Consider the following 17,660-nt stretch of genomic DNA (forward strand, 5'->3'; position numbering starts at 1 on the left):
GTATTATAACCACACATTTAACAACTAATATCAGAAGTAATTGTTGTTTCAGACATGTTAGAAAGTTTCTAATAGAAACCAAACCTTTATATGTGGGCAATGATTTGTTTGGCTGACACCATTAATAAGAATGGATGATGGTGAGGTGAGCCCAGAGATGTTAAACATAGCGTATTAACCCCTGGGGTTTCACACATTATTCATATGTAGGTTATATATAAAGGGACAATATTTTAATGTTCAGAATAACTGCCTTTTAATTGTTGTTACTCTAAAACAGTCAGCATCTAAATTAATTGAAGCTTTTGAGAAATAGCACAATGTATATATATATATATATATATATAATCATTATTATTATTTTCTGCTACTACTCTTAAGTGTCCAAATAGTGCAATGCAATGTTACCAGCACTGGCCATGAACACATGGTGAATATTCTCAGCCAAAGTGATGCCAGGTGAGTGAACAATGCAGTGGCACTGAAATGGTTACAACCAATGATACTGCCAAGTATCATAATATTTGGTGACTATGGAGTGGGTTGTGTGAGTGGCAGCTCGCAGCCTGCTTCAGCTCTTGCACCATGGGGTGGTATTAGTTAGCTGCCTATCTTGTTAGTCCACTCAGTTTAAAGTTTGAGGGGAGATAGAATCATCTTTTTTTTCCCCACTGAAGTGCCATCTCAGCAGTATTGTGATAAGGGAACAGATAGAAAAGCCAGTGCTGAGAAAGTCTTCCACCTGCAGAATGCCCTGTTGTCAGTGTCCTTGTAGACTGACTGATTTATAGCATTGCCACATTTGCTTTGGGTTAATGTTTATCTAAATGAGATATTGCAGTAGGAGATATTTTCAGGCAGAATCCCACACTAACTGGAGTTCCTTTACTAGCAGGCCAGCTGGACATTGCCAGAGGGGATGTTTTCATTCAATAAACATAAAGTGCCTTAGAGGTTTAACTCTTTGTGTGACAGAAAGGGAAGCAATGCTTAATTACTAAAATGCATTGAGTCTTCTGGACTAGCATCCAAATGATTAGTAATCCACGTGGATCAGTATTTCTTTGTTTGTTTTTGTATTATAGAATAATTGTGCTTTAATAAGGCTAGGTTTCCACTTGTTTTTTTTTTTTGCTAAAAACGCCCATAAAAATGCCAATTCAGCCACACGGCGTTTTTTAAGTGAAAAAACGCTGCGGCCAGATGTTAGCTGTTCTTCAATAGGAAATCGCACAATGCCATATCCACTTGGCGTTTTTCTGTCTGGCGTTTTTTCAGTCCTCTTTGGCGTTTTACTGCTTTTTTGGGCTCTGTGGCAGTTTTTCAAAATCGCAGCATGTTGACACTCTGGCGTTTTTTGCAAGGAAATCTTGGCGTTTTTCTCCAATAGAAGTCTATGGGAGAGAAAAAACGCCATGAAAAAGCCATGTGGGTTTTTTGCCTTGGTGTTTTTTATGGCGTTTTTTCCACAGTTACAATGCAGAGGATGGACCCAGTATCTGTGTGTCCTACGAGAAATAGGCTGGAAACAAACAGTTTCACACAAAACAAAGTTCATATTGAATTTTACACCATTTGGAACAAACATGCCATTACAAACAAACATACCCAACTGGATCCTGCGTGCCAAAAGCAGCAGCAAACAATTTGCACCATCATTTGGGGCAAATCTTCCTAGAGGAGCAGACATTCGGAATAAAGCATGCCTTACAAACCACAGAAAAGAGACAAAAGGGTCCGCCGGGGCGAGTTTAAGTAGAACTCTACCAAGTAAAGGACATCAGGAGGGGGCAGATACTTGCCATTTATCCTAATCCCTTTTAGCTGGGTGAAACTTCTAACTTGTAAAGGCTGGAAAAACTGCCTAAGGTCAAAAAAAGCAATTTCCACAGAAAGGCTAAAACGCCAGAAAAAAACTCCAGAAAAAACGCCAAAACGCAGGTAAATGCAGTGGCAGTTTTCTTGGCGTTTTTCCTGGCGTTTTTCATCAAGAAAATAACGCAGGACAAAAACCCAAGTGGAAACCTAGCCTAAACCTTGAATTCTGGGATTAACACCTATAATTCAACGATCCTTGTAACTATCCTTTAACCCTTCCACTGCTGTGTCCACTGCAAAGCCTCCATTTACTCTGAACCCACGGAGTGTCAAAGGAGGGTTATACAGGCGTTGTACAATATAACACCATCTGATCACAGGGTGAAACGAGAATTCACAATGGACAGTTCGGATATTTTTGTTTTTTCTCTTTTTCCTTATTATTTTACTCAGTTGCAAAATAAAGGCACCAATCTTAACTGATAATAACATAGCAACATGCATAATCCACATAGTGGCTGTTCTGTCCTAATGGAGGCTGGTTGCTTTTGACAAGTGGAGGCTGGAGGCTGGCTGCTTTTGACAAGTGGTTATGATCGTTTGGATTGAAATTTTACTTGTAGTGTACCCTTGCATTCTGAAGCTCACGCTTTAAATCATCCTGTAAATAAATTCCAATTACCATTCATGTACCTTGCTAAAAATTACTGCAAGGCCCAATATGTGAGCCTTCCATTGGCATGCAGTGTAACCGTGCTTTTATACCAAGCATAATGTTTGATCTACCTGTTGCATCTCCCAGTAACTTAGACATGACAAATCTATACATTTAATTCTCTCCATGACATTCTCTTTCTTGCCACCCCTTATCTCCCATGTCAGCACTTTCACTGCCTGAAATACATTGTCCACTTGCATACACATGTAGGTGTACATCTGATCACATGATAATTCCTTCCTGAACTAAACTGGATCTCACTGCTACTTATTTCCATTCTTTAATGTATGGATCATCATTTCTCTTGTCCAAGCACACTGATGCATGCATTTCTTTTCATTCTGTTTTTTTTTATTGACATCCTTAGAAATGTGAGTTAAATTGTGTAATGATAACTAACATATTTGCAATATACATTAACTGAATTGTGTTTACAAGGTGGAGATTATTATTTAAATTATTTAATGTCTTTGCTAAACTAGCTTTGGTACCCGCCGACCCGGTATTTCAGCACTCTGGACAGTTGCCTGCAGATTCCCTGGTTAAAATCGGCTATCCATCACAAAGCTCCCAGTCTAATCACATGTGTGAGTATATATACTGCATTTCTTGAGGCAATATTCCAGAGAAACTGTTTTAATCTTATAGCCCAAAAGTCTCCTAGTAATATTTTTTTTCTTTATGAGTGTAGCTAAAGAAGCAAGCCATGCATTAAAGGTGGGATATAGTGCAAATGTTTTAATCAATACTCCATGAGTATTACTCATCATGCCTTATACAATCAATTCAAACACAAGGTTTTGTGATAATTATTGTTTATACATATCATAATATATATATATATATATATATATGTAGTGTGTGAGTGTGCTTGTGCCTGTATACATTTCATTAGGCATTTAAAAAGAAATGTGTTTTTTTATACAGATATCTGCATTGCATAGAAATGGATATGCAGGGTTTACAACTGTTTAAATATGTAATAATTAACTGTTTTCTGAAGAAATGTGTGTCTAATGACATTTTATTGTGTTACAATTATTATTATTATTATTATCAGGGTAATAATCAATGGAGTTCAGACAGACAGTATTGACTCTTCACCATAATAGACAAAGCATAATCCTTGCCTTCCTTTGTCCTTATCTTATTGTTATTATTATGGCAGCATTCATTTAAATAACAGTGAAAATGATTACCGTATTGGCTCAATTATAGGCCGCACCAGATTATAGGCCGCACCCTTAAAGTTTGGTGCTATTTTAAAGAACAAAATATTTTTTAAGAAAAAATACACATTAGTGGAATGGTAAAACTGTATATTACTAAAAAACAGGAATACATGTATTGGTATCATGTGTTATATATATAAAAAGAAATTTGGAAAACCAATAGCCTTTTTAAGGTCCCCCCTTAATTCATAATGCGCCTTACTTATAGATATGCCTCCCTGATATGCCCCTTTGTCCCCCAGATATGCCACTCTGCTCCCCAGATATGCTTTATGCCCCCTAGATATGCCACTCTGACCCCCCCCCCGACTTACCAATGCATCCCCAGACAACCTTTGTCTCTGCTCGCCACTTCTACCGGTGCTTCAATGCAGGTGCTCCACCATGGAAGCCCCAGCTGCCAGAGAGGAGGATACAGGTCCCCTGCAGCGCTGCAGGGAATCTTCCTCGATGCACGCTGGCACTTCTGCTGGTGCGTCTATGGTGGAGCACCAAAAGGTCATCTAAGGCCGGTGCTCCTACATAGAAGCCCCGGTAGAAGTTGATATGTAAAGTATTTTAAAAAAAATCTTTATGTATGGATTTATTTAACAGCTCTATATTTAATATGTACAAGATCAGGTGATAGCACTTTTATTGTATATCTCCTTATAGTGTTCTCTAATGGGTATAGCACTGGAAAAATGCATACTGCAGAGCTGAATATAAAGTTCCAATCCACCCTGGAGAATGGATTCTTAGGCTTTGTTGAAAAGGCAAAATCACATTTGCATTCAGGTACACACACATTTCCATAGGAGTAAATCATTAACATTTGTATTATTATGTCATTATTTATATAATGTTCAGTAAGCACAAGTGCAGTTCTACAATTCATTAGAATGGGTTACAAAGTCTAAAGAGGGGACATAGAGGAAATCCAGCATTGAAAGAAATGTATCTGAAAATCTAGGTTTTGGCCCTATTGTAGGATTACACGTTACAATAAATTGGAACAGAAATCAGAGCAGTCTGGCTGTAATGTCCCTTTGTTCCACTTGCCAGTTTTCCTTTAAACCCAGTATAAATCCAATCTGTTGACTTTTCACCAAAGCAAAATAAAAAAAATATAGGAGGATGAAAAGAAACAGAGCAGAAAGCAAGCAGGTCAGAGCAAAATACAGAACAAAGAGTAGGGCCCAGAAAGGATCAAATAGCTTTTGGGAATTTTTTTAGCATCCAGGATGGTATCAGCAGGGAAAATCCCAGTGCCAAGGTGTTACTTCTCCAGGAAATAGGCAGGGGGGGGCTTGGCAAGGTGCGTTGTCTTTGTTTTGGGCCATTATTTAAAGGTCTTTTTTTAACAAAGATTTTGGACTGAATTTTCACCCTGACTGGATCCTTCTTTTTCCTTATGGGTTTTCTATGCTGTCTGGTGTGCTGAATGTGTCTTATGACTGACTATTAAGCACTGTGGGGTTCAAACACAGGTGTTTTGGGAATCTATATTTCCTGGCTTCTTGGGTCTACCCAAGACGAATACAGATCCACACTAAAGTTATATGTAAAATATTATTTATTGTCAGTGTATGAAAAATTGAAAACAATCACTGTATACACACACATATAATTACTAGTGTATATATACATTTACTTATACAAAATACTATACTGCAGGCAATACATAGGTAATTCTGTTTGCTTGTAACAAAGCTATGTGATGACAACAGAAATCTAAATGTACATACATGGATAGAGAGACAAACAGAGGCAGACAAACAGACATATATTGAATTCCTGGAAGGAATTGTAACAAATCGCATTTCAGTAACAGTGCAACAGCACAGCCTGTTGGTTCACTGGCCAAATACATTTGGAGGAAACCATAAGGCTGCTTAAAGTAATGAAAATATTGATGAAGTCACAAAATTGTTCATTTAGCTAATTTACTTGTTGCAATTAGAGGTCCCTTTAATTCATGTGCAGTAAATTAGGCTACAGTCACAGCAATTACATTCTAATTAGTTATGCTAGGCAACTCTTCACATGCTTAACTAAACTGAAACATCCAATTCCAGATTGCATAAATGTCCAATGTCGTTTTGTAGGGTTTGTAAAACACATTATATTAAATAACAACCAACACCAGCTTTCTGAGATAGCCAACATATGCAGAAGAGTGCAGCTACCGAAAACACTGCCAGAAAATGGACACATTGTATATATATGTGTGTGTATATATATATATATATATATATATATATCACTTTGTAAGCACAAATGCATGTTGACATTAATTGTACTAACTCCCATTATGGTTTTAGGTGAGCAGGTTGTTTTTAGAGTTCTGTAATGTGCAAGTTAAAAGTTGGAAGAAAAATCAATAAGAAAGTAAGCAGACGGCGCCATATATACATACCCAACTGCTGGCCAGGCAGGAAAGGAAGCAATCAGGAAATTTCAGGACTTGGCACATCAATGCATTTTCTCTATATCACAAGGGGGAGCTCAGTTAACAGCATGGCAATGTGCAGCTCCCACAACATAAATGCATAGCAATCAACAAAATGTTACTGATATCAGAATGGATTAGAAGCATAGCTGCATGTGAGTGTAGGGGAACCCATTACACTATATATATATATATATATATATATATATATATATATATATATATATATATATATATATATATATTACACATATCTAGACATATGTGCCGTGCATACCTAGAATCAGAGACAAATAATTCTAATTTGCATTAATCACATAGTTTGAATCCCTTTCCAGTGACACTTTTAGAAAACACTTACAAGCTACTGGACTTTGCGCTAAACCCTTCTTCAAACAGCTTTCATATCACAATCAGAGCACTGATAATCTCTGTACAGAAATGAGACTGAAATAAAAGAAATTGTGAGGCTACCATTATATTTGAATTATTGGTGTTGTATATTGATTGGTGTCATTGATTTTTCTTGAAGATAAGTCAGCAGACATACAGTCTTTTCTAAACATAACATATAGGGTGATATAATCATAGACTCTGATAGCAGATAGCTCTTATACTTGAGTGCTACCTAAAATACATTGTGGCGCCTCCTTATCACAGAAGAGATAATTCTCTATAGGTTTATTAGTTTACTAATGGGAACAAGGATCTTACATGAACAAAAGATAAAACGAAATGGGGCTCTGCAAAGTTCTGGTGTCCAATGGGTTAAAGCTATAAATGTTGACTTTGCTCCAATTTTCAACACACAAGCCATAAATATTTCTATATATAGACTACCTCAGGTGTGTTCTATGGAGCATGTGTGCCTTGCACTTTATCGGTCCCAGATAGGTCGGAGAAGGGAAACTGTGACCCTACAGCAGTTGTTGGACTACGATTGCCACCCTGCTTAGTTATCTGCTGGCTGTTGGGCTTTTTAGTTCAAAAGCAGATCGAGGTATCTAGTTGATAGACACGAATATGTACAAAATAAAATCAATTCTTAGCTCTTTTTAAATGTTTGTCTCTTTATTTGCTAATAATTATTATTATTCAGTGTTAATATATATTTTAAATTATTATTGTTAAAATTAATAAGTAAGGTGGGGCAGCCTGCCAAGCTATCTTTATCCAGTAGGCTGTGTATGGACATGTTCTCAGTTCCTACCATTAAATGCCGTTCCCACTGTCAGGCTAGATTATTTTTTATTCATAAATTACTTTGTGCCATAAACTATGTCATGCCGTGTATATGTCATATTTATCTTTTGGCTTCTACTTTTACTAAAATGCATTATCCCATTTTATTTTTTAGCATGTAAACGAAAAGAACAAGAGCATGGCAAGGACAGAGGGAATACACCTAAAAAGCCAAGGTTAGTCTTCACAGATGTCCAAAGGAGGACTCTCCATGCAATATTCAAAGAAAACAAGCGTCCATCCAAAGAATTACAAATAACCATTTCCCAGCAGCTAGGCCTGGAGCTCAGCACAGTCAGCAACTTCTTCATGAATGCGCGCAGGAGGAGTCTAGATAAATGGCAGGATGAGGGGAGCTCTGGCAGCACATCATCTTCAGCAAGCACTTGTACCAAAGTATGAAGGGAACACAAAACCCCACAGAAACTAAAACCTCGGTGGAAAAGCTTTAATAAAAAGACAAGGACCTCAAAATAGCAGGTTTATACTTTAGAACTGTTTGAAAACCAAAATTATTTATAAGTCCAAAGAAACCAAAGACTCATTTCTCCTGTATGTTGACTTTTCTTCTTAAGACATTTTTCAGGAGAACGATTTGCAAAAAAAAAAAATGGAGACGAATGAAATAAATTCCACTGGCCTTACACCTTCAGCCATCACCATCATAATTTTGCCATCTGCTGGTTTGGAGCATAGTGATCTCTTGTGGAATGAATATTTTCTGATATGGGTTTTCATTACTACCACACACTTAACAATGAAGGTGTAATGTGCATTAGTACAATATAAGCCAGTGGTAAGAGAACTTGGTCATAACTTGTCTGCAAGATGGAACGTGGTTTGACCAACAAGTCTAAGATGATTGGAACTGAGTGTATTTGAACTTGTGCTGCACGAACGTAGCAGTTCCAAGATTTGGCTGTAGACTTCAAACAGTTGGGTGTCACCTAGACCTGTGCATTCTCTTTGTTTGTTAAGGGTTGTTGATCACATACAAACACAACCTCTCCCACAAGTGAGACATACAGTACCAAAGAACATATTTAGGATAGTAATCCAGGTGTATTAGTGTTTTTAATATTTCACTGATATTTTTTACAAAACATTGTATTTAGGAGTGCAGGTATATATTCTCATTTCTTAACAAAAAAAACAAAACATGCATTGTAAGAGGACTGTTATTTGTAAGAATATTTATTAGTTGCAATTTCTGTAACACCAAAGATATTTGAAAGGGAAAAGGGAATGTTTGATCTGAGCACAAAATTCCTAATTCGTGTGATTATAACCTAAAAAGGACAGTAGTACAGTTCATTGAGTTTCCCAAATATAATTTCAAGTGTTTATTTCAAACACTTTGCTTGCATTATCAAATTAAAACAAGAAGTGTTTTTTTGCAAAAATAGTAGGTTAAAAGTTTTCAGAACTTTCTTCCTTTTTTTTGTTGTTGGACTGCACTCCCAGCATCCTTACGTAATCTTAGAATTAGGAGACAGTTGTCGTTTAAGAACATCTGAAGCGTCAGAACAATGTGGCCTAGTTGTATTTGGCATGTCTGGCCTTTGAAACATACCCCTTTCCACTTGGGGTCATAGGCAGCTTTCTAATTTGGTATAATGGAGGGGCCGGTCCCCATGTTATATATTTTTCATAAATGTGCTATTTAACATAACACACTAACTTCTTCTTAAACCCAGCCGTTTTTGTATTATTTCCTGCCTAGCTCCAAAGATTCTCAGCCCTTTGATACAACTTCTGCCCACCTCTGATTGCCACTATATATCGTCATTTTTGACCAATTACTAATTTTAGTAATTTGGTGTTTTAGAGAAATATTTGGGTTCCATTCCACTCTAGCATATGTTATCGCTTCAGTTCAAGAGTTTTTTACATGTATAGTCAGATCCAGTCAACATTAACTGAACATTTACAATTAAAGATACAAACATAATTCCAAAAAAAATCTGATGATGTATTATAGTTACCTGTAAATTGGTTTTACGTACATTTTTGTTTCTCAGATATACTCAGAGTTCCTTGATAAGTACATTAAAGCTTAATATTTTACAACAACTGGACATAGGTAGAATATCACATATAAGATGACACCCTATTTTTGTTTTTTTCCTTTTTATTTTTTAACAGCTATTATGCACCCATCCATTTATTTGCTAGAAACCAAAGAAACATTTTTTTAAAAGCAATGATATTGGTTGGGAATGCAGTTGCTGATGGTTTTCTATCCAGTCATTAGTAAACCAACGCACAACTGGACAGCATATTTTTTTTTCTGGCAAGCCTCATAAGTCACAATTAATGCACAAATTCTTCTGGAACGATTCTCCCACCAGAGGACAGTTTCAGTCACATTGCTACATACCACATAGATCTCAGGATAGCCTCTAGATTGTTGGAACTTGTATGTATGTTACAAATTTTATACACAAACCCTGCTGTCTTTTGCTTACACATTATGATTTTGAATGCCCTAAAAAGGCCAAAAAAGTCACTGGAAGTAATTGTTTGTGCATGGTAATGTACAAATATTAACCCTGGGACATTCTTTTTATGTCATTTGGAAAGGAAGGGGATATTTTTATTTATTCACAAATGGCGGCTCTGATTTTACTGCTTAAACTGCAAATATTGTTGTACCAAAGAGTCTTAGGACACGTAACCTCAGCAGAGCTTGAATGGCAAGTACGTAGAAGGAGTCCCTCTTTTCTAGACCAGAGTGGAAAAAAAACCAAAACAGAAATCTATGCATTTAGCAAACAAAGAGAAAGCACTTCAGCATTTCTGTCTGATTAGTGTTTATGGTGCGTTCAAATCCTATCACAGAGGTCAGGCTGATTTCTTTGTGCTGACCTTCTGGTTTATTGTGGTGTGGTTAGCTTTACAATACATTTGGTAGCTATTTCGTAATATGACAAAGAAGCAAAGTTGGGAAATGGCTGCTTCCACATGTAATAATAAAAAAAATGTGTAAAGATCTGCTATTTATAGTGTGAACCAAAGACGCTACCTCACTCGATTTCCATTTTGTGATGTTAATCACGTTGATGATACCAAAGAATACCAAAGATTTTTTTTTTATTTTTTTTGCACGGCCCTCGTCTGCTTAAGGCACTCAATGACCTTCCCCTGACTCCTGACTTATGACCCCTGACCTTTGTGAAATATAACCATTTTTTTTTAATAAATATTATAATTAACCCCATCAGGGTCAGAGGTGCTGTACACACCCCTGAGACTGTTTGGAGTCAATAGCAGAGAGAGACCAGATGGCTTCACATGTCCAAGGTCTGGCTCGTTAGTTGTCCTTGGTGATGTCATCCTAAATCTATTGTTTTTAGCAGAGCTGTACTGTCTTGTTAGAGATCTTGGATAACATTTACAGACTGCTTTATAAAATCATTTAACCGATTCTTACAGACAAGAATTTCCAATATCTGAACTTCACACAAATTACTGAATGATTATGAACCTTAAACCAGGTCATAATAAAATTTGCCTATCCATGGCCATCTGATACCTCTTGGCCTAAATTGAAGTAGTAATCACCAAATCATTTCCAATGTCATGATTAAACACAGCTTTAGGCAAATATGTTGAAAACCTTGTAAAAACTCATAGGACGAGTGCCTTGCTTGAACCAAAGTGTTAAACCACTGTTGACCTCTTCGATTTCACCTTATACTCTTTGAATACCTCAGCCTCATGAAAAGGCCATTAATTAAATAAAAATAATAATAAACAACATAAATAATTCTTCACCATGGTGCTTTTGCAGTGAGACCATGCAGCAAACCTTTCTTTGATACCAAAGGGATCTATTTTTTTCATACCTTTAGCTAATGAACCAAAGTTTAAGTCTCTCCCAGCTATTGTCCTCGCCTTTTCCTTTTTTTCTGAGTACCTATTGCCTGGATGCAGGCCGTGCATCTAACTTACCAATTCCTTCAAATACCTCATAGTATAAGAAATCTTTAGGGTTACGTTGTACAGAAAGTCTATGTGATAAGACAGAAATTACTAGTTTGAACTTCCATTCAAAAGCTTTAGGATTAATATTTATTTTTTAATTTCTTTTCTTTTTTTTTTTTTTAATATATATTATTTGATTTGCTTTATTGCTCCCCAAATTATTTTTCTCCCTAGATAAGGGGATTTGGGTCAGGACAGGTTGCAAAAATTAAATGCAATGAAGATGGGGTTTTTTTTCTTTTTTTCTTTAACAAAGACACTTTCTGTTGGATATTCTGTATTCTTTTCACAGGGTAAAGCAAAAACAAACTTTGTTTCATATTGAAGTGATGTATGTTCTTTCACTTTATGTTCTTTCCAATGTGTTGTGAAACTTTCTGTTTACTTTGTCTTAATTCTGTTTATTTAATTTTACTTAATTTATGACTGTGGTTAAAAAATAATACTTGTATATAGTAAAAATTCAAAGCAAACCAAAGCATCATTTTACAATCTTTAATTTAATCTGCTAAAATGTAATTAAGGAGAGAGGAGATTCTCTTGATTGTGCAGGGTGTATAATGAATTATCTTAGCAGACACTTTAATGTGTGTTCTAAACACTGCCAGATCTTCATGTCTTGTACTTACTTAACGTATGGTTCAAAGTATCGTTCTCAAACCAAAAAAAAAGTCATTTGTATTTATGTACATTTTTTGTTAATTTATTTCATAGGGGGATACTTTGCGGGTTTGACCCTCACATCCAAAGAATTTTTCAAACGTTGTTAAATGTTAATCAAGCACTGGCATTTGTGAGAGTCATTTGTTATGAATTAATTTATGTAAATATATATGTATAATTTGCCATAAGCACGGGTATTAGAAAGAAGAGGACGTTAAACTTTGATGACAAAGTAACACGTGTTTGAAATTCTCTCAACTTTATAAATAAATGGTCATTCTTCAGTGAATCCGTGGTTTACAGATGTGGTTGGACAGATGTATTTTGGAGACGATCACACACACTTGCTTCTTATATAATCTGTGTTGCCAAGGGTAGCTGGTCTGCCAACTACTGTATGTAATGTTTTGTATAGCGGTGACACGCAAAACAAATTTCAATCTTTCAGAAATCATTAGGTTATGTATTAATGGGTTGATATGTTTTTTTTTCTTTTGTTCATTTACTATTGGTCAATGGTTGTTGGACGGTTAGGATCAGAGTTATCGTATGTGACCCAAACTCTTGTTATATTGTACATTGATTTCATGTGTGGCTGTGCCGTACGCTTCTTAATTATGCCAGCAATTACAAGGCATATTATACATCATTCGACATGGCCATTAACTTTGATGTCAGGAAATTAATTACATGATGTTGATGTATCTTAGCCATTTACCAGTCCTTACTACTACTGCTACTACTACGACTACTACTAATATATTATTATAAAGGACAATACACGTTAGGGAAGAGTCCAAAACAATTAAAATACATTTTGCTTTAAATGAATACTAATGATTGGGAAGAATAGAATCATTCATATGAATTAAATGAAACAATATTTTGCAAGTTATTTTATAATAGGTTAATCAGCAAGATCACTGAAATAGACGGAAACTAGAAAATAAAGTGGTTCCTGTTTGGATTTCTCACATTATAAATTTAGATTGATGTTCCAATAGAAAGAATCATAACTTTCAATGATAGAATATTCAAATTCAATGAATATAACTGGCTGTTTAATCAGAATATTCTATAGTAAAATTGCAATATATGGTTTATTTGTACACAATTGATTTGTAAAGCAAACCAATCAAAGGCACCATATAATATGACGCACTCGGGTTTAAGATACTTGATTACCTGTATCAACCAGTAACCCAATCATTTTTACTGACTAGTCTGTTTTCAATAGTACGTCATCTAAATCTATAGTTGGAATAATACTTCTTTACCTCTTACTCCAGATTATTTTCCCAATTTGTATTCACTTTAAATAACTCACATATACTGCATTATCTATTTATTTCATAGAAAGACATATTAACCCATTATGTTTAAATAACATGTTAGAACACTAAATTACTGGAAAACTTTACCAAACAACCATTTTGTAATGATTAGCATATTATTTGGCCTACTTCATCAAATATAAATGGTTAAAAACTAAACAATTTCTATCTTGATTTTTTTTTCTTTTTTGCCCTTCCAAACCTTTATATTACTTCATACTTCATTTTATGTTAATACTGATTATTATGTATATGTTGGCTTTATAAAAAAAATATTTTATAATGGCAAGCCTACTATACCATTCTTACAATATTACTATGAATTCAATTTAGTTTTTTGATACAGTCCTCCAAACACACATGTTCATGGGATACATCAGAATTTCAGTCCAAAGTGCCACAAGGGATGAGTTAGCTACACTTATTATAAAGAGCTTTGTTAAAGAACATATTACTAGCACAAATCCACATGACAGATGAGGCGGTGTGATTTTGTCAAAATATAGTTCTAAAGCCTAACTTTTAATTGAATGTATATATTTGCAGGTTTGGATTGGAGTGCTGATAATCTGCTCTTTGTTTTGTTCATTAACTATGGTATACATTTCATGTCACTGCTGCCATTTTGTAATTTGGGATTGAGAGCAGGCATAATCTGACCCTAATATTTTTTTACCATGTAAATTTGGATAATAAATGTGCTGTTTTGTAATGCACATTTGGTGCAAAACACAACTAACCGTTTTTGACCTAAGATGTGAAAATGTTAACCATGTTGATACCAGAAATGTGGATACTCAAAGGGGAAAATAAAAGGAAGAAAACTATATTAAACTCCTGCCGAATCCAGTGTGTGCTAGTTATACAGTGAGCTAACCCTGAAAGAAGAACAGTAAAGATTGCATAAAGGTCAGGGCTGATAGTCTTTATAATTTATAACTATAAGCAAAAATCTAACTAAAGTATTGAAGAAGGTAATTGAAGAACTGGTAATTCCAAATTAATAATCATATGCACAGCTGGAGAAAGTGAGCTAAACACCAAGAAAAGATGTAAATCATATTTGATCCACACAAATATATTTACAAAATATAAAAATCTGTTCTAGGCAGTGCAGAGTTTTTATTATCAAGCATACAGTGTTGGCAATGATATCGCCTTTTCTAAAATCTCTTCCCAAGAACTAGCAATTTATTCCTGAGCATTGTGTTACGTATTTCGCACACTTGTTTTTATTTCAACTTGCTTATTTCAGTAAAGGGTCATATAAGACAATCACCCCCAAAGGATCCATGTAGTAACAGAAGGTCAGTTTTTGCAGTGGGGTTAACCCCAGGAGTACAAGATCAACTTGTATTGGTACTCAAAGGGTTATGGTATTTTAATTTTTTATAGTTAAAGTTTCATTCCTACTGTTTTTAAACTCTCAGTAAAACAGAGCGATAATAATACGTGGGACACTACTATAAATGGGTTCTCTAAATTACAGTTCTTGTCAATTTTATTCTGTCCTCTGCTTCTTATGTACTTTTTTCTGTAGATTCAAACATGATGCATTAGGCATTTTTTTTTACTTTTTTTCTCAGTACTTTCATTAAATCTTTTGTGTCCTTTTAATTTTCATGTAAGCTTCGCAAATACCCTCACTCTATGCCATGCAATATTGTCTGCTGTGTTTTCTAAGCAAAAAAAAAAGAGAAAAAGGAAAAAATAGAAGGGAAAAATAAAAAAGCAAGTGATGACATCATTATGCTTTTCAGTGTTACAATGTTTATGTAGTCGCGAAAATGTAGTAAATAAATTGTTGGATTTTCCAGCACTTAAATTTTCAGGCATTTCTTGTTTTTGTATCAAATGATGCATAATGTTTTCTTAAATGTATGGTTCTACTGTTTTGTTTTTGATTTTTTTTACAAATGGCGGTAAGATTTAATGGTTTTGATATGATGCAGCTATGGTGACAATGCATTTTGAAATAAAGTGTTGCTTGTTTCATGACAGCTTAACACTGTTTAATGTTATAGTTCTTCTTTTGGAATCAAGAACACAAATACACAAGACTTGAAAAGTTTTTTTAGCTTTACATTAACCCTTTAAGTAGATTTGTCACTTTTCCCAAACATTACATTTTGCAGTACTCTAAGCGAACATATATAATGGTGTTTACAGATTAACATAAACATTTTCTATGCAGTAGAAAATAATTTCATGTGCATTCCATGGGAGCAGCCATCCTACACTCCTGTTCTCAATACTCATGATTATCTCTCCCCATTAAGATGTTTCTTAGTTAAGTTATTGTTCCCCTTTTGGGAACATAGTACATTTGCCAACCTGAGCGCCTGATTTAAATAAGGTAACATCTAAAACACCATATTTCATTGAACATGACAGTGTTTTAAAATGCTAAATTGGCAGTAGTAAGGCTATCCAATTTAAAAAGACATGTCTATCCCGTGATGCACTTAGGGCACAGAGGATTTATAAACAATAGCTTTGCCAGTTACTAATTGTCTACTCACACGGTGTCCCATCTCAACCCCTTTTCCAAGATGCAGTCTGTCTGATTTGGGCACTATGCATGTTAAGCTACCAGCAGTGGAAGCAAATGGGGAGTATGTTTGGTGAGCCAAAGGCAGAAACATAAGCCCTGTTGCCCGGACTGCCATGTCAAACATAGAAAGCAAATGATTTTTATGATCTTCAATGAAAATATACCACACGCTTAGCCAACCTATTTGTCTACAGCCTAAATCATTATACATAACAGAGAAAACAATGCTATGTTCTTTAAAATGTGGTCTTAATAAACCCAACAGCATTTTTGGTGTCTAGTCAGTTTAAATTGCTTCATAACTTGTTTTTGTATTTTTAAGTGTTCTCTCTAAATAACACTTCTGAATGTATCTAATGCTTCAAGAGAACTGGAAACTATAGACCCATAAAACATATTTAGTGTTCTTACTGTAGTCTCTCATGATCAGCAGTAACCAATCACAACAAAGCACACAAAGAGCAATTGTAGTCAAGAGTGTTAAGTTTTCTTTTGAGGGAACTAGGGAATTGTGTTATTAAAATATCAATCAGATGGATTAATGCTTTATCTACAGCATACCATCTAAAAGACTTATGAATGTGTTATGTGCTTAAGATTACAACTGATCCAACAACAGATACATCCAAACACATATCAATGAAATCACAATATGTATTCGGATATATCTCCTGAAGGCTAATGTGTTTTCTAGCTACAATAACTACACTTATCCAGGTGAATGGGTATATGGATACACTTATGAAATATGCACCGATAAACCCACCCACTGGCTTATTAAGTTAAGCAATCCCTGTTCTATCGCTTCTAACTTTTAAGGTTTGAACTGAAAACTTTCGCTTCTTCCAGAATGCAACAGAATATTTTGGAAACAACAACAGGATATCAAAGAATCCACAATGCGGCTATGATATAACAATACAAATTTTTACTAGAACGTTCCAAATATAAAACAATACAAATAACAGTACAATAACAATAATTCCCACATTAATTGACACACTTACAACAAATACATATATATAAGTTCCTATTTACAATATCAATTTCAAACATGCATGTTCATAGTTACCTTCCCTGAGAGCTCCAGGTTAGTGATGTTCCTTTGTCTCTTTACTTTCTCTTTCTCTCCTCCTCTCCTCTCTCTTACTTTCACTACCTGTCCCTTGATATACTAGAGGGTCCCAATTAGGTCTACTGAGGAGATCCCTGATTGGACCCTGTGGTTGCCGTAGTTACCCTTTGAAGTGATTCCTTTTGGCCAACACCACACCCTGGGGTCTTTACAATCATGGGGCAGTAAAACCAAAAGATCTCCTGACCTGATTATTGACATGTCAGGTCAATTTCATGTGAAAACCTGTCTTTCTTCCATACACCCTTCATCACGCATATCAGTGTTATCTAAACTAAGACAAAAGGTTTCCCAAATATTTCTCATTCCCGGCCACCTCCCATGCATCTTGATTTAACTAGTATTAACAGAAACCATGATATATATATATATATATATATATATATATATATATATATATATACACACACATACATACATATGCATATTTACACACATGTACATCCATACACGTGTCCATATACATATATATCCACACACCTGCTTATAGTGTAACAAAGAGTATAACATGACAGAGAAGTTAGGAACAAGTCAGAACTGGGGCAT

General features: G+C 35.2%; 1 protein-coding gene across 1 annotated transcript in view; it reads left to right on the forward strand.

Moving 5' to 3' along the window:
• ONECUT1 (one cut homeobox 1) overlaps positions 1-17,660 on the forward strand; it is a 57,817-nt gene that overhangs the window by 15,160 nt on the left and 24,997 nt on the right. Inside the window, exons 2-3 of the mRNA XM_089488235.1 lie at positions 3,019-3,123; positions 7,557-7,837. Coding sequence (XP_089344361.1) covers positions 3,019-3,123; positions 7,557-7,837 — 386 coding nt within the window. The remainder of the gene's footprint in view (positions 1-3,018; positions 3,124-7,556; positions 7,838-17,660) is intronic.

This window comes from Sceloporus occidentalis, unplaced genomic scaffold (genome assembly GCF_023333645.1).
Source record: "Sceloporus occidentalis isolate IW3139 unplaced genomic scaffold, rSceOcc1.0.p SCAF_37, whole genome shotgun sequence".
NCBI classification, from domain to species: Eukaryota; Metazoa; Chordata; class Lepidosauria; order Squamata; family Phrynosomatidae; genus Sceloporus; species Sceloporus occidentalis.